The 21909-nt window shown below is 47.0% G+C and overlaps 1 protein-coding gene and 1 pseudogene across 2 annotated transcripts in view; one reads left to right on the forward strand and one right to left on the reverse strand.

Moving 5' to 3' along the window:
- Positions 1-13064, forward strand: part of SNUPN (snurportin 1) — a 25275-nt gene extending 12211 nt beyond the window's left edge. For both annotated transcript variants that reach the window (XM_019625466.1, XM_019625467.1), the window contains exons 4-9: positions 1247-1351; positions 1544-1640; positions 2918-3015; positions 6971-7045; positions 8530-8610; positions 10535-13064. In XM_019625466.1, coding sequence (XP_019481011.1) covers positions 1247-1351; positions 1544-1640; positions 2918-3015; positions 6971-7045; positions 8530-8610; positions 10535-10858 — 780 coding nt within the window. In that variant the 3' untranslated portion in view covers positions 10859-13064. The remainder of the gene's footprint in view (positions 1-1246; positions 1352-1543; positions 1641-2917; positions 3016-6970; positions 7046-8529; positions 8611-10534) is intronic.
- LOC109372354 (NADH dehydrogenase [ubiquinone] iron-sulfur protein 6, mitochondrial pseudogene) lies at positions 8617-10169 on the reverse strand (annotated as a pseudogene).
- Positions 13065-21909: the final 8845 nt, after the last annotated feature.

Here is a 21909-nt window from a genome sequence, read left to right on the forward strand (position 1 = left end):
TGAGCTGTTGTTCAGAATCTTAGCTGTGGAGGGCAGTGTCACTGGCCCTCATATGTGGGATCCGAACCGGGGCTCTCTGGCTCCCAAACCAGTTCTTAACCATCGCGCCACTCGGCCGGCCCTGTTGTCCTTCAATCTTAGTTGTGGAGAGTGCAGCTAGCGCAGCTCCAAGTCCAGTTGCGCCGCTCAGCTCAGGGTGCTGGGTTCAGTTAGTTGCGGGTGGGCATAGCCACCATCCCATGCGGGAGTCGAACCGGCAGCCTTGTTGGTAAGAGTGCATGCTCTATCCACTGAACCATCCGAGCGGCAGCTCAGCTCAAGGTGCCGAGTTCAGTCTTAATTGTGGTTGGGCATAGCCACCATCCCATGCGGGAGTCGAACCGGCAGCCTTGTTAAGAGAGCGCCAAATCCTAACCACTAGACCACCAGGGAACCTAGCCTTGTTGTTAAGAGTGCGTGCTCTATCCCCTGAGCCACCCAGGCAGCAGCTCAGCTTAAAGCATCGAGTTCAGTCTTTAGTTGTGGGCAGGCATAGCCCGCCATCTCAAACAGGCAACCTTGTTGTAAGGAGCACGTGCTCTCACCAGCTGAGACATCCTGTTACCTGTTGGCAGCTCAGTGGCAGCTCAGCTTGGGTGCAGTTCATTGGCTCACGTGGGAATCGAACTGGCGACCCTGTTGCTCAGAGCTCGCACTCTTGAGCAAGCTCTTAACCAACTGAGCCATTCGGTTGCCCCACCTCTTGATTTTTTATTTATTTATTTATTTATTTTTATTGGGGAATTGGGGAAGGGGAACATCATTGGGGAATCTGTGAAGGGGAACAGACAAGTTGCTGTCCTTTTGTTCTTCAGTCTAGTTGTGGAGGACGTTGCCTCACTGGCCCATGTTGGTATTTATCATTGCGCTCTTCCCAGCTGTGGCAGATTGGTCACTGGCCACTGGACGGCCGCTCACGGCAGCTCTTGGCAGCTCACTTTGGCTGCCAGCCACTCACGATAGCTCACGGCAGCCCACTGCAGCTCCACTGTAGCCTACGCCGTTGCTGGCAACTCATGGCAACCCAGCTCCAGGTCGAGCTGTTGTTCACCATCTTAGCTGTAGAGGGCGCACCATCACTGGCCCTCATATGGGATCCGAACCAGGGCCCTGCTGCTCAGAACTGGCATCCCAAGCCAACTCTTAATCAACGTGCCATTCGGCTGGCCCCCCTATTGATTTTTAACACCATGTTTTGTGTTCCCAGTTGATGCTGTCTGAGTGGTTAATTGATGTCCCTTCAGATTTGGGGCAGGAATGGATTGTGGTCGTGTGCCCTATTGGAAAAAGAGCACTCATTGTGGCCTCCAGGGTGAGTACTGCCTTCTGTCCACACACCACCACGCCTGGGCTGAAGTAGGAGGGATTCTTTGTACTCCCTGTTTCTCATCTGCCCCAGCAGCTCTGCCCAGCATGGGGACGGAGATGCTTTCTTGTAGAGGATTTTTTGAGAGCCACCTTTGGGTTGATGGCTAATGGGATTGCTACCTTTCTTTCCACACAGGGTTCCACCAGTGCTTACACCAAGAGTGGTTATTGTGTCAACAGGTTTTCTTCCCTTCTGCCAGGAGGCAACAAGCAAAACTCAACAACAGCAAAAGGTACCCACATAAAATTGCCTATTTAAGTTTTGTAATTAGTAAAAAACAGTGTAAGTTGCTTGGGTAATTCTTTTAAAGACCGACTTTGAATGCTTACCTTTGGAACTGCATAACACTCTCCTGCCCACCGGACAGGCTGTCTCCTTAAGGTCAGGCCTCCTTGGCTGCAGAATAGACTCAGCCGGGTGAGGTCTGCAGGACAGCACATCCCTGAATTAAAGTCAACACGCCTTTCGCATGGCCTCCATTACAGGAGACATCTTCAGTGTGTGTGGGAAATGTCCCTCAGCATTCCCAGGGTAACAGACAGTAAGCTGTTGGTGGGGATTCCCTGCCAAATTTCCTTTTCACTTTTATTGTCCTAACCTTAGCTTCTTCCTCCCACCTGAGCCCAGCTGAGGAGACTAAGATCATGGAGTTTAATTAACTTGCCCACAGTCATTCAGTGAGGAAATGGCAGAGCTGGGCTGAAGTCTGCTCTCTTTCCTGCCTGCCTGGATGCCTTTGGTGGTTCGTTGTGTCCTCAGCACTGAGCCCAGACTTTTCTCCCGCATGGGCTTTGGCCCACCCATCCTTGTATCTTTCCCCGACTCTCCATATCCACGTTTCGCTCTATTCAACTCGCTTGCCTCCTTGTACCCCACACATGGCCAGTTCATTCTCCCTCTGGGCCCCTGCTCATGCTACCTCAGTACTCTGGCTTGACGTGCCCTCCCACCTCTCCTCTGCCCTGTCGTTTTCATCCTCTGATCCCAGACTGCTCATATCGCATCTCTTCTGTGAAGCATTTCCTGCTGCTCCCGTCCCCTTTTCCTGGAATTCCTATTGCTCTTAGTCTGTGCTATACAGTTCAGCTCTTTGTTCTTTCCTCATCTACTTAACTGGATTGTAACTTCCTTAAAGGCACGGCTACTTACAGAACACATTGCCCATGATAGTAACTCAAAAAGTAGTTGTAAACTAAAAGGGAAGAGTACTTGCTTTCAAACTTGAGTTTCTCTAAGGGGAGTAAATGTCCCAGTTTACCTAGAAGTTCAGGTTCCCACTTGGCTTAGGGCTGCCGTGCTCCTTGTGCTATCCTACGTCAGGTCCGCCTTCGGCTGCACCCTGCAGCACTCTCTCCCCACTGAATCATTACTCCTTAGTGCTGGTGCTTGCCGCAAGCACTGAGGATTGTTGGACTCAGTTCCCAGGCCCTAAGATGGGGCTCCCTGGATAGTGGTGCCGGGAACCCTGATTGGAGGAGAACCGTGTACTAACTGTGCGTTGTGTCCCAGACTACACCATTCTGGACTGCATTTACAGTGAGGTGAAGCAGACCTACTATGTTCTGGATGTGATGTGCTGGCGGGGACACCCTTTTTATGACTGCCAGGTAAGGAGCAGTACTCCCCTCATGGCTTCTGTTTTCTTCTCTCCTCCCTGGAAAATGGCTGAGCATGTGGGTTTGGTATGTGACCAACTTCTTGGTGTGCACAGGATGTGGTATATCAAGAACATTATCTAATGTTCCTTGCATCTGTAAGTGTGTTTAAATTAGCTTTTTTTTTTAAAAAAAAAGTAGAAAGCACTATGGCAAGTATAGCAAATTCTTGAAGGGAGGAAAGAAAGAAACAGAGCAGAGGGTAGGCTGGGACTTTGTAGGAGCTGCTGCCACCCCTCCCCTCTCCAGTATGGGAAGATTGCTAGCAGGGAAGACTGTGGATGAAGGGGATGCCACCCTGTGCAAGGAAGAGAAGGTGGGATGGAAGGCACCATCAGATAGACTCCTGCCACCTCTACTCCTTCACCAACCACATCCTGACCCTGAAAATGGCAGGGCCTCCTTGGAGGACACAAAGCCTCACACCTCTGAGGGACCAGCTCTCGGAGGCTTTCCAAGTGAGGAGCAGCCCCAATGTTCTCCTCTGAAGTTTCACATTTCCCCAGTATTTTTCTTGGATTGGTGATTCTTATAAGTGACAGTAGCAGCTGTCAGGGTGAGGCGAAGTCAGCCGCTCAGGCTCTATTTCTATTCCCAGCAGTTCCCCTTCATTGTCCCAGTTTTATAGTGCTGATTTTTTGTGCTACCTGTCCGTTAGTTTATTTTTTATTTGTTTATTTTATTTTATTAAAGATTTTATTGGGGAATTGGAGGAGGGGAACAGACAAGTTGCTGTCATTTTGTTCTTCAGTCTAGTCGTGGAGGACGTTGCTTCACTGGGCCATGTTGGTATTATCATTGTGCTCTTCCCGGGTGAGGCAGATCTGTTGCCGGCCACTGGACGGCTGCTCACTGTGGCTCTTGGCAGCTCACGCTGGCTGCCAGCCGTTCACGCTGGCTGCCAGCCACTCCCGGTAGCTTATGGCAGCCCACTACAGCAGGGGCTGCAGCCTACACCATCGCTGGCGACTCGCAGCAGCCCAGCTCCAGGTCGAGCTGTTGTTTACCATCTTAGCTGTAGAGGGCGCAGTGTCACTGGCCTGCATGTGGGATCTGAACCATGGGCCTGCCGCTCAAAGCTGGCATTCCAAGCCAACTCTTAACCAACGCGCCACTCAGTCTGCCCTGTTAGTTTATTATAGTGTTTCTCGGCGTTGTTAGAAATGTAAATTCTCAGACCTATTGAATGAAACTTGTGGGGTGGCTTATGTTTTAACAAGCCTCCAGGAGATCTTCATGCAGGTCCAAGTGTGAGAACTGCGGGTTCTCACCATCGGCTGCTGCTTCTTACAGCCTTTACCCGAAGCTAGGCTTCCAAATGGTGCTAGGTGGTGGTACTCAGAATCCTATCATGTTAGCAGTCCATCATTCTAGCAGTAACAGCCGAGACCTGCATTACTAAGCCCTTTGTGAGCATTGTCTCACTGAATCCCTTACAACAACTCTATCACCTTGTACTGTTCCTCAGCACACAGATATGGAAGCTGACAGCCACAGGTGGTAAGTGCCCAAGCACATACCTAAGCTTAAAACTCAGAACTTGTACATTCAGTCCAGAACATATTGTCCTCTAATTCTGTTGAAGATGTTTCCTAATATGAATTCACAACCTATGAATTTGGTAACTAAAGCCACCTATGTTTTTATAATATAAAGAAAAGACTCTGTGTGTGTGTGTGTGTGTGTGTGTGTGTGTGTGTGTGTGTGTGTGTATTTGAATGTTTATATCAGTTTTATTCCTAATTGTCAAATTTAGGAAGCAAACAAGATGTCTTTGAATAGATGCATGAATACACAATCTAGGAAATGGATATCAAAACTATAAAAGTGTATTCTCCCAAAGAAAATATTTAAACAATATTAATGAAAATATGAATGTGATAGAGTTGAAGTTGAACTCAAAGTAAAAATAAGTCATAATCTGAATTTTCAGTATTACTAAAAATGAAAGTATTAAACAAATGGGAATAATAGATCAATGCAATAAAATGAATATGAGAAATTAATAAAAACAAAATTGATAAGACATTAAAGTAATAGAAAAAAACTAACCCAAATAAATCAATATGTAAGATAGTTCTTTATGATGTTCAATAAAGTTTATGAAGTTCTATCTAACTTAATAAGAAAAACAGGAGAAATCACAAATAAAATAAGAATTGTTATGATGACTAGCCACAAAGAAAAAAACTAATAGAGTTTGCAAAAATAACTGAACAATTTTGTACCTTTTTACACTACTTTTCTCACCTCTATTTATGCAAATAAAATACATGTAAAATAAAAATTTAATAGATATATTTTATTTATCAAAACTGAGGGCCGGCCGAGTGGTGCGGTGGTTAAGAACTGGCTTGGGATGCCAGAGGGCCCCGGTTCGGATCCCACATATGAGGGCCAGTGACACTGCCCTCCACAGCTAAGATGCTGAACAACAGCTCAACCTGGAGCTGGGCTGCTGTGAGGCGACGGCGACGGTGACGGCGTAGGCTGCAGCCCCTGTGGCAGTGGGTTGCCATGGGCTATCGTATGTAGCCAGCAGCCAGCATGAGCGGCCAGCAGCCGCAGTGAGTGGCCGTCCAGAAGCTGGCGACTGATCTGCCTCACCCAGGAAGAGTGCAATGATGGTGCCAATTTGGGCCAGTGAAGCAACGTCCTCCTCAACTAGACTGAAGAACAAAAATGACAGCAACTTGTCTGTTCCCCAGCACTGTTCCCATCCCCCCAATTCCCCAATAAAAATCTTTAAAAAAACAAAAACAAACAAAAAAAACTGACTCAGAGGGCCAGCCGAATGGCACGTTGGTTAAGAGCTGGCTTGGGACGCCAGAGGGCCCTGGTTCGGATCCCACATATGAGGGCCAGTGACATTGCCCTCCACAGCTAAGATGCTGAACCGCAGCTCAACCTGGAGCCAGGCTGCCGTGAGTCACCAGCGACGGCGTAGCCTGCAGCCCCTGCTGCAGTGGGTTGCCATGGGCTACCGTGTGTAGCCAGCAGCCGCAGTGAGCGGCCTTCCAGAAGCCGGCGATTGATCTGCCTCCCCCAGGAAGAGAGCAATGATGGTGCCAACTTGGGCCAGTGAAACAACGTCCTCCACAACTAGACTGAAGAACACAGGACAGCAGCTTGTCTGTTCCCCATCCCCAATTCCCCAGCGCTGTTCCCATCCCCCAATTCCCCAATATAAACCTTTAAAAAAAAACACAAAAAAAAAAACCTGACTCAGGTAGATAATTCAGACAAACTGACATGGAAAAAAGGAAGAGAGCTGTAAAAGAATTATCCTTCCAGCTGTGACGACTGTGTGTGTTTTTTTTAATTTCAACTAGCAAAATAATGTAAGGAAAGAAAAGGCCCTAAATAACTACAGAAAGATACATATCAGTAATTCAAAGAATATAGTAGTTTCTGAGAAGTTATAACTATATAGAAGTTTCTAATCCTCAGAATTAACACAAAGGTTGACCTTATGTGCTTTGGATTTGGAGAGTCCTGGGTTCCACAGTATTTTCTGTGTGCACCTGGGCAAGTGATGTAATCTCTTTGAGCCTCAGTGTCCTCACATGTAAATGGAGATAATGGTAATATAACTCTCAAAGTGTGGGTGAGGGTTAATAAGATTATGTGTATAAAGTCCTTAGCACAAAGCCTGACACATAGTAGGCCTTTGTGATAACTGTTGGCTCTGCTGCTATCAGTAATCCTACTGGATTTTAAGAAAAAATTTTCAAAGATTTTTATGAACATCTTCTTGACCTTAGGGCAGTGTTTTAAGGGAAATGAGGATAATGATAGAAGGGCTTAGGTCTGCATAAATCGGGTGGCTATTTAGAATGGGGTGTTTTGTTCACATTACAGTGAGCGATGAGCAGTATTTCATTTTTCTCTTTCCATTCTCTGGCAGACTGATTTCCGATTCTACTGGATGCATTCAAAGTTACCAGAAGAAGGACTGGGAGAGAACACCAAGCTCAATCCTGTAAGGCCTGGGCTTAGGACTGCAAAGTTCTTTAGGATTGTTCTATTATCAAAATACAATCCTGAATGAATTATCTTTTTTGGAGTCAGCATGGTATAATGGGGAGAGTATAGGTTTAATAGTCATCCAGATCTGAATTCCGGTTTGGGCCTTCACAATTTCTAGGTTAATAACCTCACTTGGCCTTAGTTTCTTCATCTGTATAATAGGGTTAATAACACCTACTTTATAGGGTTGTTCTAAGAACGAGGTGACATAAATATGCACATCCTCCCAGCATAGTACTTACTTATGGTAGGCACTCGATAAATAGTGGTTGATACAAAATGCTGATAACTGCTTTCATTAATAAGGTATTAAAATCCTAGTACAGTGGTTCTCAGACTGTAGCATGCATCAGCAGCCCCTGGAGGCCTGGCAAAACACTCCTGGACCTCATCCCAGGGCTTCTCACTCAGTAGGTCTAAGGGGAAGTCTGAGAATTTGCATTTCTAATAAGTTCCCCGATGATGATGATACATGAACCACACTTTGATAACCTCTGCTCTTATAGCTGAGCTGAGAGTAACCTCATCTAGTCAGTTTCCTCATTTTACAGATGAGAATATAGGCTCAGGGAGGGGACTGCCTTCCCCAAGGTCCCACAGTACAGGATGACAGCCCAAAGTGCCTTTGCTACCTGCTCAGTGATTAAATATGTGACTGCTATATTCAGGGCATTTTATTAAGCCCTGTGGATTGGCATCTGCTTGGATGGCTTAGAGCATTTTTAAAGGCAACTAGGTAACAGTTATAGGACAATCAATGGGGTCAGGACTTCCTTCGATGTTATTGATAATGTCCTGGAGAAACATGCATCGAGGAAGGGGAAATGGGAGCCACTTTCTCCGAAAGGCAGTTGTCAGTGCTTTACATGCGTTATCTCACACAACAACCCTGTGAAGCAGATAAGCTTCTAGTATCCATTTTACAGCTGGGGAAATGGAGGCTGGTGAAGCTCGGAGTCAGACCCAGGCAATCTAACTTGAGAGCCTATAGTCCTAATCACTTTGTTACGCTGCTTCAGTCTAAAAATCCTTGCTGGTGTGCAGGGGGCTTCACTCCTCCTCCATTAGGGGCAACTGTCAGACTGCTGGGAGAAGAACACGATCCCTAAACCTAGCACGGGATGGTGGTTCTCAGTCCTGACTGCATGTTAATGTCAACTGGAGAACTTAAAAAAAAAAAAAATGCCTAGGCCTCTCTCTAGACCAGTTCAGTCAGAATGTCAGGGTGGGGCCTGGGCATCAGTAATTTTTAGGAGCTCCCTAAATGATTCTCCATATAAAGCAGGTTGAGAACCACTGACCTAGTAATTCCGTGGGTAGGTGGAGTGGAGGTGTTTGGGGAGGAAGAGACCGAACACTTTTCTTATAGCTTTTCAGTTGCTAGAACCAATATTATTTGTAACATGTACTAATTCTTTGTTCTGCTTTATATTTTAGTTTAAATTTGTGGGGCTAAAGAATTTTCCTTGTACTCCTGAGAGCCTGTGTAAGGTGCTGTCTATGGATTTCCCTTTTGAGGTAACAAAACCATTGTCCTTATTGCTCTGATGTGATTGCAGGCTGTGGTCACCCCTTCCAGAGCCTTAGCTCCATCCTGCTAGATAAGTCACAATGCCAGAGCTGGACAGGCCCTGGAAGGACAGTGCGTCTGGCGAGGCTTCTGTTCCTAGTTCCTTCTTTGTGTGCTTTTTTTTGCTACAAGCCTGACAACCAGGCCCTTTGACTTCTGTGACTGACAGACCCCAGGAGTGTGAACTCCTAATCCTTCCTTCCTCAAAAGAGCAAATGGTCCCTGAGGATGGCAGTGCTTGCTGAGCAGTGGCATGGGACAGGGTGACCCCATTAGCCCAGTTGCCCTGCACTGTCCCAGTCTTAGTGCTGAGCAGCCCCCGTCCCAGAAGCTCCTCAGTCTCACAGTTTTTTGTCATCCTTAGAACCTGCTGTTACTCTCTCCAGGCTCAACAAGCAAACTTTCCTTAGCCTATCACACCCTTTAAAACTCTGCCTAGCCACCCACAAGTCTTTGCTTGAACTGGATATAATTTTGCTCAAAGGATCACAGCTTCCCACATGGCAAAGGCACAGTTGCCTTGATTTCTGGGAGTCAATTAAGAAGGTGGTAAGAACACCATCTTTATTTATAGCTCTTATGCCTAGTGACAATAAATGCTTTTTACAGATGAGTCAATTACTCGCTGGAAAAGAAAATGTGGGAGTAGGAATTCTTCCTGTTCAGAAAAGCTGAGCTTCCCAGAACATAGCTCCCAAAAAATTTAGGGGGAGGTTTAGGCAGCCAACAATGCCTTGGAGAGCCTGGCTGCTTTTTTTTTTTTCCTAGACAAGAGGCTTTATTGGCACTAGGACCTGCTCACACAGTATGTGCATCTGCCCATTTTACGCTGACACATAAAGGACACGGCCGAGGCCCAGATGACGGGCCGCCTAGTGATGCTGCTGTCGGAACTGGAGTCCGCAGTAACCACACGTCCCAGTCTTTGTTTTTTTGTCCAAGTTTATGTAGACCTTCAGATGGCCCAGCGCCCCCCCACCGTTGTCACAACGCTGTCATGTGGCTCCCCACTTCACTCACGGGCTGCTTAGCTGTCAGGTCAATGGCAAAGTTCTCATTTACCTCTTTCTGACGACTTACAAATCGAATTTTCCTGTAGTCTTTACCATCATAAGCCTGGCTGGTGTGCGTCACCTTCTCCCTGGTTGGCAAGGTCCGCACCCTGAAGCGCCTGGCGCCTTGGGGAAGGCTCAGGGCCGCCGCTCCGGCAAAACAGCTGACAGAAGGTCACCGCCACTGCCATCTTGCGGAGTGACCCTTTGTGCAGGGCTTCTTGACAGCCGGTTTCCCGTGCTCAGCAGTCCTTAGGGGCTGCTAGTTCCCTTGCTTTCCCTGTGCAGAGCACATACCCCACCGTGAGACCTCAGGGTGAAGGAAGTGCATGGGTTGGGGGAGAGAATGTCTGCTTCACTGTGTTTTCAGAGAGGTCCCCAGAATTCTGAGCAGTCCCACCTCTTTTTTTTTTTTTCTTTTTTTTAGCTGAGCCATCCTGCTATCTTTTGGCAGCTCAGCGGCTGCTCAGCTCGGGCTGGGACTCGAACCGCTGTTGCTCAGAGCTCAAACTCTTGAGCGAGCTCTTAACCAACTGAGCCACTCGGCCGGCCCCAGTCCCATTTCGTGGTGGGTGAAATAGTGGGTAGGAAAGCACCCTGTAAATAGGAAAGTACTATTTTTGTTCTTATTGTCTAAAATTTAGTTTTCTAGGCCATTTCTTCATTTAGGGAAATTGCATGTGAGAAACAAGAACTTTTTTTCCTCTGGCAGTGACCCAAGAAAAGGAGTTGGACCACAAGAGCTCCCCCTGTATGTGTAGGTCTCCTGGAAACATGTGGCCCCCGAAGTCATTCTGATCCCTGGTGTCCCCCCTTGTAGGTAGATGGGCTTCTCTTCTACCACAAGCAGACTCACTATAGCCCTGGAAGCACTCCTCTGGTGGGCTGGCTGCGCCCGTACATGGTGTCCGATGTCCTTGGCATAGCCGTGCCGCTTGGCCCGCTGACCTCCAAGCCAGAATATGCGGGGATCCAGCTGCAGCAGATTATTGAGCACAAGAGGAACCAGAAGGAGGGTGTGAAAGAGCAGCTGGCCCACAAGGCCTCTGACAGCAGCCGCTATGAGCTGGAGCACCTATCTACCCCCAAGCTCAAGGGCGCCCTCCACAGCCTGGATTGCCCCGGGAATCTGATGGACAACTAACTGCAGCCCCCTTTGGGAGTCACAGGATGGTGCTTGGTTCCAGAAGGAAGGTTGGAGAGAAGGACAGTGACGACAATAAGTGACTTCATTTTACAGTGGACTTTCCAAAGCCACTCCAGTTGGACACAGCTTATATCCTGTCTGAAATGCTGGCCCAAACAGTTCGGGGAGGTTCCCAGATTAGTAGGTCTTCGGATTTGAGCAACCCCTGTAAAAATGTATCCCAGATCCACAATGCAAATATATATGATTCTTAAGAAAGAACCTGTGATTCTTAAACTTTAGACAGTCATGAATCTCCTCCAGCTGCACCCCCAGGCCACTTAAACCATGACTGTTCATGTTTTGGCCCATTTCACTGTTTTTAGCACTTAAGCATTCTGCTGAATTTCCAGTTGCTGCTGTTGCTAACGTCATTTTCTAAAAGTTCTTACCAGGAACTGCAATTCTTGGTATTTGACAATGTTCCCACTTCTGAGAAAACAAGTGTGATTTGCTTTGGTTTAGACATTGCCAGAGATAAAATGCAAATGGAGTTCACTCACCCAGACGGTTGAGCTGTAGAGTGGGTTATGGAGATGGACAGGTCCTGCCCTTGAAGAGCACCCCATGAGAATGAGAAAATAAATCCACCAGCTGCACCCAGAGTGCATCCAGGTAGTGAGATGGTTGCTTTAGTGCAGAAAGGCACATAGAGCCTGGGAACTGGGAAGAGCAGGAGGAGGTTCCACAGAGGTCATCAGAAATGGGCCAAGGCTCAGAGGGGGACAGAAATGTGCTGTGCAGACGAAGAGGGGAGGACTTTCTCACAGGCAGGAGGGTATGCGGCTGCAGCCCTACAGAGCAGGGCATGACGTGCTCTGGGGCCTGCAGGGGTTCAGCATGGGTCAGGCATTACACAGGACTGGAGGCCTGTGGGAGAGGACGCTTGAGAGAGATGGGCCTAATTATGTTATGCAGAGGTTTTGGATTTTATGTCATGGTTGAAAGGGAGCCAGTGGAGAGCTTTGAGCAGGCAAGATGCAATCAGTTTGTGAACTAGAGTTCTTTGGCAGCTGTGGGAGTGGAAGGAAGATGGTGTCTGCTGTGTTCAGGAAATGTGTCCCATTTCCCATGGCTGCAGTCTGCACCCCACACTGCTTTCCACCTTTCTGGGACTTCTCTTATTGGACAAAAGGACATGACTATTCCAGTCCAGCAGCACTAGCATCCTATGGACAAAATTTCAGAGGGATATAGGTCGATGCTGTGTGACATGCCATTGTCCCTTTGTGTTAATTCTGGGACCAAATCTGGGCAGGGGTTGTGCTTGAGTGGAGCCTGATCATACAAATTCAGCACACCAGTGGGAGCAGCCTCAGTGTGGAGCTCTTAGAGGGCTGCTCAAGTGACTCCAGAAAATCCGCAACCCCTCCCGCCCCAGTAGTGTTCCTGCAGGCTGTAGATTTCAGCATGCCTACATCAGTAGGCTCTTTCCTGAACTCTAATAAGGTCAGTTCTGCAACAGGAGCATCGTGCTCCTCTTGCCCACGTGCATGTTGTGGGCTGCCCTAGGCAGCAGCCTCCTGTATTGTTTCAGGAGCAGTGTGTGTTAGTAGTATTGAGATTTGGCTGGGCTCTGCCCAGAAATAATCAGATCTGGAAGGACTGCTTCCCCAAATGACACACACTGGGGAAAGATGCATGAGTCAAAAAACATACAGCCAAACTTACGACCAGGCACAACTTGATACTGTTGAATGATATCTGGAAGGATATATCTCAGAGGAGTGCCCCTTATATTTTTAACTGAGGAGCCCTGTATTATTGATTACTGAACAGAGTGTATCTCCTGGTCACATTTCTGTGTGAAATGTCACCTATTTCAAAGATGGCTGTGTTATATTGTAGGTTGCTGTGATGGATATTTGTTTTCTGGGCACACTTCTGAGCAGCTCCGTTTTTTTTTGTGGAATTCTCTCTTCCCCATGCTCTATGGTCTGGTGGGACTGTAATTTGGGGGAACTGCCCTCTCAGCCAAGCATCAGGCTCAGGCCTCAAGGTGGGTCAATCACATGCCCCTCACCAAGAGTTTGTGTCTTGAGCAGAGAAACAAAGGGAGTGAATAGTAGGAATGCATTTATTCTGCCCACGGAGGGGAAAGGGTGTTACTTTTTCTTGCTATGAAACCTGTGAACATCTAGTAAAGTCCATCTTGTTTAAAGTAGCCAGAGCTGATTTCTGTGCTTGTAACCGAAGAATCCTGATACCACACTGCCCTCTGTGGCCTACCCTGCTTGCCTTGACTGGAGGACCCATTTCACACGGGTTAGCAAGGGACTACTAGCTGCAAACATCTATTTCATGTCAAGTGCCACTGGAACCCATGTACCTAGAAAAGACCAGGCAAAATAAGGAGACTTGATTATTTTATTTATTTATAAGATTTTATTGGGGAAGGGGACAAGCCAAGTTGTTGTTCTTCAGTCTTAGTTGTGGAGGGCGCCAGTCATCATCTGGCTGCCCATCGGCAGCTCGTGACCTCTAAGCTCAAGGTGCTGTGTTCAGTCTTAGTTGCAGGTGGGCATAGCCACCATCCCATGTGGGAGATGAACCAGCAGCCTTGTTGTACAAGTGTGCACACTCTATCTATTGAGCCATCTGGGCGGCTGCTCAGCTCAAGGGGCCAAGTTCAGTCTTAGTTGTGGGTGGGCATAGCCCACCATCGAACAGGCAATCTTGTTGTTACACCAGCTGAGCCATCCTGCTGCCTGTTGGCAGCTCAGCAACAGCTCAGCTCGGGCTCAGTGTCGCTGGCCCATGTGGGAATCGAACCAGCGGCCCTGTTGCTCAGAGCTCACGCTCTAAAGCCAACTCTTAACCAGCTGAGCCGCTTGGCCAGACCAAGACTTGGTTATTTTAATGTTAGATCAGAATAACCATGCCGGTTCTAATGCCTGCATGGAAGAGTTGGTGTCAAACAAATCCACTTGTATTTGGCAGTGGTTTATCTCCATTCAGTATTTCTCCACTAGCTCACTTCTCACTCATGTCTCAACCCACTGAAATCTGACTTGTGTTCCTACCACTTCAAGTGCTCTCCTCAAGGGACTGGTGGTGTCCTGATTTCCAAATCTAAGGGACATTTCCCAGGCCTTATCTTACCTGACTTAACCTGCCGTGTGTATGCTGATGCCGTCTCTATCTTCTCTCCAGCCCTGTATATACAGATCTAACACTTAACAGTCATATCCCAGTCATCTCAAATTCAGCATGTCCCAAACTAAACTCATTATATTTCCCCCTCAGTCACGCTCTTCTTGGGATTCTTGACCTTGTTAATATTATTTAGTCACCCAAGCTAAGGAATCATTCTGATGATTTCTGTCTATTTCTTACCTTTCACAACTAGTGAATCACCATGTCTTTTAAATCCCACCTCTTCTCTGTTTCCTCTACAACCTAAGGCATTAATTCAAGCTTTCATCTTCTCTCTCCTGGAGTACTTACCTAGTTTCTTTTTATTTTTTTATTTTTAAAGGTTTTATTGGGGAATTGGGGGAGGAAAACAGCATTGGGGAATCAGCGAAGGGGAATAGACAAGTTGCTGTCCTTTTGTTCTTCAGTCTAGTTGTAGAGGACGTCGCTTCACTGGCCTATGTTGGTATTATCATTGTGCTCTTCCCGGGTGAGTCAGATCGGTCTCCGGCCACCAGACGTCCACTCACAGCGGCTCTTGGCAGCTCACGCTGGTTGCCGGCCACACACGATAGCTTACAGCAGCCCACTGCAGCAGGGGCTGCAGCCTACACCTTCGCCGGTGACTCACGGCAACCTGGATCCAGGTCGAGTTGTTGTTCACCATCTTAGCTGTAGAGGGCGCAGCGTCACTGGCCCTCATGTGGGATCTGAATTGGGGCCCTGCTGCTCAGAGTTGGTTTCCCAAGCCAATCCTAACCAACATGCCAGTCGACCAGCCCTTTACCTAGTTTCTTACCAGGGTCTCTTACCTAGTCTCCTTGCCACCAGTCCCCACCACCACCACCACTTTGTCCCTGCCACCAGAGCTGGCAGAGTGATCCTTTCTAAAACTGCAAATCTGATCATGTTACTTCAGGGAAGGTACACATGGAGCTTCTCAGCCTGCTGAGCTTCCTCGTGACTGGGGTTTAGTGTATTTGTCCAGCCCCAGAATTACCTTGCTTTCTTTGCTGCCTCCTCTCCAGTGATGCTGCTTTATCGTTCTCTGTACAAACACCTTTGTTTCATATTTCCCCCAACACATACACACCACCCCTCCTTACTCTGATTGCAGTCATCTGGTGAATCACCTGCTCATCTTTGAAAAACTCCATTCAACAGATTCCTATTTGAACCTTTACTTCTGTGGGCAGAATCAGCCATTCTCGTCTGCAACTGCCACCCCCCCCCTCCAATCCCACTACATATCTATTAACCAAAGTTAGGGCTGATCCACAAGACCACCCTCACACACAACTGCAAGTTAGGGATAGCCCCCAAGACCAGCTTTAGGTTTGGTAATTCACCAGGAGAGTTCACAGAACTCACTTAAAGCTGGTATACTCATGGTTAGTTGATCGCAGTGAAAGGAAACAGGTTCAAGCCAGGCAAGGGAAGCAGTGCATGGGGGCAGAGTCCAGGAAAGTTCTAAAATGGATCTTCCAGTTGTCCTTTCCCAGTGGAGTCATGGGCAGCATTAAATTTTCTTGGTAACTGTGTGTGACAGCACTCACAAAGTATTGCCAACCAGGGACTCTATCTGAGCACTGGTGTCCAAAGTTTTTATTGGGGACTGGTATGTAGACTTAGTTAGCAGACCTCAGTCTCCAGTCCTTCCAGGGGTCTAATTGATAACATGTGATCCAAAGTCCTACCCTTCTGCCGCCCCCTCTCCCGTCACCTTGCTGGACTCGTGTAGCCAAAGACCCCCAGGTAACACACTTCTATTAGGCAGGACATTCAAAGGGCTTAGAAGTTACTTCTCAGGAGCCAAGGGCAGAGGTCAGCTTCTCTATGGGCAAGGTTAAGTTCTTTTTTTTTTTAAAGATTTTTTTTATTGGGGAATGGGAACAGCACTGGGGAATTGGGGGAAGGGGAACAGACAAGTTGCTGTCGTTTTGTTTTGTTCTTCAGTCTAGTTGTGGAGGACGTTGCTTCACTGGCCCAAGTTGGCACCATCACTGCGCTCTTCCCAGGCTAGGCACATCAGTCACCGGCTTCTGGATGGCCGCTCACTGCGGCTGCTGGCCGCTCACACTGGCTGCTGGCTACATATGGTAGCCCATGGCAACCCACTGCCACAGGGGCTACAGCCTATGCCGTCGCCGGCGACCCACAGCAGCCCAGCTCCAGGTTGAGCTGTTGTTCAGCATCTTAGCTGTAGAAGGCGCAGCGTCACTGGCCCACGTGGGAACTGAACCGGTGGTCCTGCTGCTCAGAGCTCACGCTCCCAAGCCAACTCTTAACCAACTGAGCCACTCGGCTGGCCCCCATCCCATCGTTCTTGCCACTTTCTTCTGGAAGTCCTCTTTCATGAATGTCTTTTGTTGTGCTGTCATGGCTGCCTCGATGTCCTGAATCATTTTGACTTTGGGGAAGAGCCAGAAGTTGCACAATGCCAGTCCAGTGAATAAGGTGGATGAGGACATACTGTAATGTTTTTATTTGACAGAAATTGCCGTACCAGAAGCAACACAGAACATTATCATCATGGAGGATGAAGTAAAGACATTCACGAAAGAAGATGTCCACAACTGCTTCAGAAAGTGGCAAAAACGATGGGATAACTGTATTTGAAGCGAGGGGGAGTATTTTGAGAAGGATTAATGGCAATGTGTCTTTTACTGTAATAATTTTTTTTTTATTTAAACATTCACCGTATTGTTTGATCACACTTTGTACTCTGTATCTGTTTGTCCTTTGGAAAAATGGCAGTAAGAACTTCTTGGATCTTTGTCAAAGCATGTCTATAGCACAACACATGTCTCTTTCGTAGGGAGTAGATATTTTGGAGCAATGTTTTGAGAGAAGCTTTGGATTTTAGAAGTAAAGTTGTTGTGGGGGAAAGGTTAAAAAAATTCCAGTCACAGCTTTGGAAGTATCTCTGTTCTTAGACAAGAACAGATATAAACAAGGCAGAGGAGAAAATGGTAAGAGAGGGCCTCAGAGTTAAAATGACTGTCTTCATTGATGTAGTCATTCACACATTTATGAAGAGCCTACTAGATGCTAGGCTCTAGGCACGAGACAGATGTGGTTCCTGCCTTCCTGGAGCTTATCATCTCAGAGTGCAGGCAGACACTAGGCTAATGAACAAACACATGATTGCAAATTTTGATCAGCTCTCTGGTACAAAATGAGAGGATGCTGTGTGAGAGAGTAACAGGGAATCTAATTCAGTTTAGGGAATAGCCACAGAAGGTCTTGCTGAGGAAGTGCCTTTTGAGATGAGACCTTAAGGATGAGTCAGATTTGTCTGGTGAAGGAGGTGGGAGGTAGGGGAGGATAAGCTTTCTAGACAGAGACCTGAAACCTATGTTTTAAAAGCAAAAAACAAAAATACAACCCATGACACCCCTCCCCTTAAGGTTCCCTTTTTATATTTTCCACTTTCAGATCTCAGTTCATGTTAATCAATTGATTAAACTTATTGGAGTAACTTGATTAATAACATTATATATAAATTTCAGGTGTACAACTTTATTTTTTTTCACAAATAAATTTTAACAGATATTATTTTGTATTTATATAGTGCCTTCTTCAAGAACCTTAGATGCTTTACAGACATTATAGCTAATTAATCCTCACAACAACCCTGTGAAGTAGGTATTATTCACATTTTACAAGATAGGGAAACTGAAGCACAGAGAGGTTAAGTGACTTGCCCAAGGCCACACAGTTAAGTTCACTGAAGAACCAGGTACCTGAGTGCCTTAGCCTCTCAGCTCCCAGTTATATAAATACTTCATGAGAGAATCTTTAATGAAAAGTATCTTTAAAGAAAGTATCAAGGGGCTGGCCGAGTGGCTCAGTTGGTTAAGAGTTGGCTTAAAAGCGCGAGCTCTGAGCAACAGGGCCACCGGCTCAATTCCCACATGGGCCAGTGACGCTGCGCCGGAGCTTATCTGCTACTGAGCTGTCAACAGGTGGCAGGAGGGCTCAGCTGGTGTAACAAGATTGCCTGTTCGATGGTGAGCTACATCCACCTGCAACTGAAGACTGAACTTGGCACCTTGAGCTGAGCTGCCACCCGGATGGCTCAGTGGATAGAGCATGCGCTCTTAACAAGGCTGCCGGGTTCGACTCCCGCATGGGATGGTGGCTACGCCCACCAGCAACTAAAATTGAGCTGCCACAAACTGCCGACGGCAAGCCAAATGGCGACTGGCGCCCTCCACAACGAAGGCTGGAGAACAACAACTTGGCTGGTTGGCTGGTCCTCTTCCCCAATTCCCCAACACGGTTCCCCTCCCCAAGTTTCCCAATAAAATCTTAAAAAAAAAAATGTATCAAGAGTAGTATGTTATGAAAATGAAGTCTCTCTGTTGCCATCAAGGAAAGAAAAAACCCTATACTGATGGTTAGAGGCAACAGGACCCATATTATAATACAGAATCTGTATACTCTATTGTGTGCTCACCACCTGGTCTAGTCTCCTTCTCTCACCTTGTATTTGATCCTGTCTACCCTCTTCCTCCTACCTCCACCTTAATGTTAATTTAATAAAAATGAGATTTTGTCATCTTCACTCCTCTAATCCTATCCTACCCTTCCTTCAGAGGCCCTGCAGCCAAGCATTTCAAAATGCAAGTCAGTATGTATGGATCTAATATATATACTTTTTTTGTTTGTTTTTAAGGATTTTATTGGGGAATTGGGGAAGGGAACTGTGTTTGGGAATTGGCAGAGGGGAACATTATGTTTTTCCAGGATCCATCAGCTCCAAGTCAAGTTGTTGTCCTTCAATCTTAGTTGTGGAGGGCGCAAGCTCAGCTCCAAGTCCAGTCGCTGCTTTCAAACTATAATAGTTGGGGGTAGGAGGGGGTGGCGGCACAGCTCACCATCCCATGCAGGAATCAACCAAACTGGCAAACTTGTTAAGAGCACACGCTCTCACCAGCTGAGCCATCTGGTTGCTGACTGGCAGCTCAGCTCAGGCGGGTGCAGCTCAGCTCCGGCGCAGCTCACTGGCCCATGTGGGAATCCAACCGGTGACCCTGTTGCTCAGAGCTCGCGCTCTTAACCAACTGCGCCACCCGGCCGGCCCCTATATATACTTTTTTTGTAAAATGAGGATCATAATTTCAGCTATCTCATACTATCATGGTGATAAGATGAATGAAAGTCATTTAGAACAGTGTCTGGCACGTGGTAAGGACACAATAAATGTGAACTTAACTATTGCAGTGTATGTGTGTACTATATTTATTGAGTTTCCTATTGATGGGCCATTATATTGTTTCCATTCTTTTGCTGTTACAAACCATTTTGCATCTTTAAGATTTAATTGAGCAGATGACAGTACCATACTTGATTTCTGTGGTTTGAGTCTGCAGTTACAGTCAAGCCTTTGTACTCTCATTATCCTAAGATTTACCTCTCAGAACAGATCCAGCCAGCTGCCTTGCTCTTGGTTTTATTACCCTCATCTCTGCTCAGAAACTTCTAAATATTATGCTGTGAGGACTGTGATAGGCAACAATTTTGAGAACTGTTCCCTTATACACCCACACGCCCCCCATACAGCTGTGCCTCTGAAAACATTGCTGTGTTCTCTCTCCTAGCTCACTCTGTTAAACTTCTCCCTCTATCCCTGCACTAGGAATTTGAATGCCTAGGTTTAAGTTCTAGCTCGATACTAATTACTTAGCTGTGGTACTTTGGATAAATCACTGACCCTTGGTGTTCTGAAGATCACTGGGCAGTGGGCTGAGACTCTATCCTCTTCTGTGTCTACTCAGTGGTTGATACTACTCAGGTCCTCCTGCCATTTCTTCCTCTAGCTTGGTCCTCTAGCCATTTGCCTGCTTAGGGAGAAAAACTATAATTTCCACGTATAAATGGACCTGCACACTTCAAACTCGTGTTGTTTAAGGGTCAACTGCATTTGTTTAAGTTACTATTTAAAAATTTTTTTGAAAGGGTTATACATCCACATGCAAAACTTAAAACACACAAACACACGTAGTGCTATTAGAAACCAAGATAGTGGTCACTCTTGAGCGTAGTTACTTGGGGGTAGTGACTAAGGGTGGGGGGCTTTGCTATTTCTTGATCTGTGTGCTGGTTACATTGGTGTGTTGAGTTTATGCAAGTTCATCATGCATACTTACATTTTCACCTTTTCTGTATGTATATTTAAATAAAGTTAAAAAAAAACAAACCTTAAAATGTACAAAAGACCACACAGGGAAAAGTCTCCCTGTCCCTTTTGTTCCCCAGACACCCAGCCCCCACCCACATTCCCCCACCCTGTCCTCCTGAGAGACAACCAGCTACCTTTCTTGTGTATCCTCCCAAAGCTTTTTTTTTTTTAAGATTTTTTTTTTATTGGGGAATTGGGGGATGGGAACAGCACTGGGGAATTGGGGGAAGGTGAATAGACAAGTTGCTGTCTTTTTGTTCTTCAGTCTAGTTGTGGAGGACTGACCCAAGTTGGCACCATCATTGCGCTCTTCCCAGACGAGGTAGATCAGTCGCCGGCTTTTGGATGGCCACTCACAGCGGCTGCTGGCGGCTCACGCCGGCTTGAGGGCCGCTCACGCTGGCTGCTGGCTACGCACTGTAGCCCATGGCAACCCACTGCAGCAGGGGTTGCGGCCTATGCCGTCCCTGGGACTCACCGCAGCCCAGCTCCAGGTTGAGCTGTTGTTCAGCATCTTAGCTGTAGAGGGCAGTGTCACTGGCCCTCATATGTGGGATCTGAACCGGGTCCTCTGGTGTCCCAAGCCAGTTCTTAACCAACACACCACTCGGCCGGCCCCCTCCCAAAGCTTTTGTACGTATAAATTTACAAATATATGTTCACTTTTTTCTTTGTACAAATGACAGCATATTATGCACACTATCTGAGTCTTGTTTTTTAAAACTTCGTAATCCAGTTCAGGGATCATTCCATATCCTAACATATGGAAGAGACCACTGTTTTGTTCATCGTTGTAACCCCAGTGACTGACATGTAAATATATTGTTAAATAGTAGGTCTTCCAGAGAAGCGTCTGGTTGCAAACTGTAACTGCTCTGGCAGGTTATGAACTCAACCCAGAGTCAGCCTCATTGGATAAAGGACAAAATAACCTACCTGACTACCAGGGTTTTCTTCTTGAACCAAGGGCAACTTGAAGTTCCTGTTGCAATGATGCAGAAATGAGGTGAGGGCAGAGGTTGCTTTTAAAGTTCTAGAAGGAGCATATCTTCAGTTGTCTGAAGACCCTCTCCTTTAGGTCTCTTTCAAGTTCTCCAGGCTTTCAGACCTTGGGACCAACTGTGGCACTCGTTTGTTAGCTGGGTCCCTTTAAGAACATTTTTGGTCTGGACTGATGTAAAAACATACCAGACCCAGTCCTGCCTTCTCTGTGACACCCGAACTGATTCCAAGACCGTAACCTGTAAGACCCCCAAGCTTTGTGCTACGCGCCTGAGTGAAAATTAAAGGCTTGCAAGAGTTGCGTGATTTCTGTATGAGGTTTCTAAATCCGATGCTGTTTTCTTCGAGGGACTAAAATTAGCTACACTGGCGATAATGACAGGATACAGCCAGCCAAGAACGAGAGCTAGGGCCGAGATGAGCATCCTGGACCTCGCAGGCAGCAAGTGACAGGGAAACAGATGATGGCTGTGGGTCCCTCACTTGTAGGTGGTAGCGGAAAGTAACCCCGAGGTGCCCGTCGGCAGCTAGTTTTCAAACGACTGCATTTTCTTCCTCTTCCATGGAACTTAACCGCATAAAGCTCACACTCTCACCGTTTTCTCGCCCCCCGCAGTCCCGAGTCGTCGAAGGCCCTCGCCCGCCCCTCCCCCTCCGGGAACTCCTCTGCTTCGCCTTCTCCAGC

The sequence above is a fragment of the Hipposideros armiger genome, unplaced genomic scaffold (genome assembly GCF_001890085.2).
Source record: "Hipposideros armiger isolate ML-2016 unplaced genomic scaffold, ASM189008v1 scaffold_628, whole genome shotgun sequence".
NCBI classification, from domain to species: domain Eukaryota; kingdom Metazoa; phylum Chordata; class Mammalia; order Chiroptera; family Hipposideridae; genus Hipposideros; species Hipposideros armiger.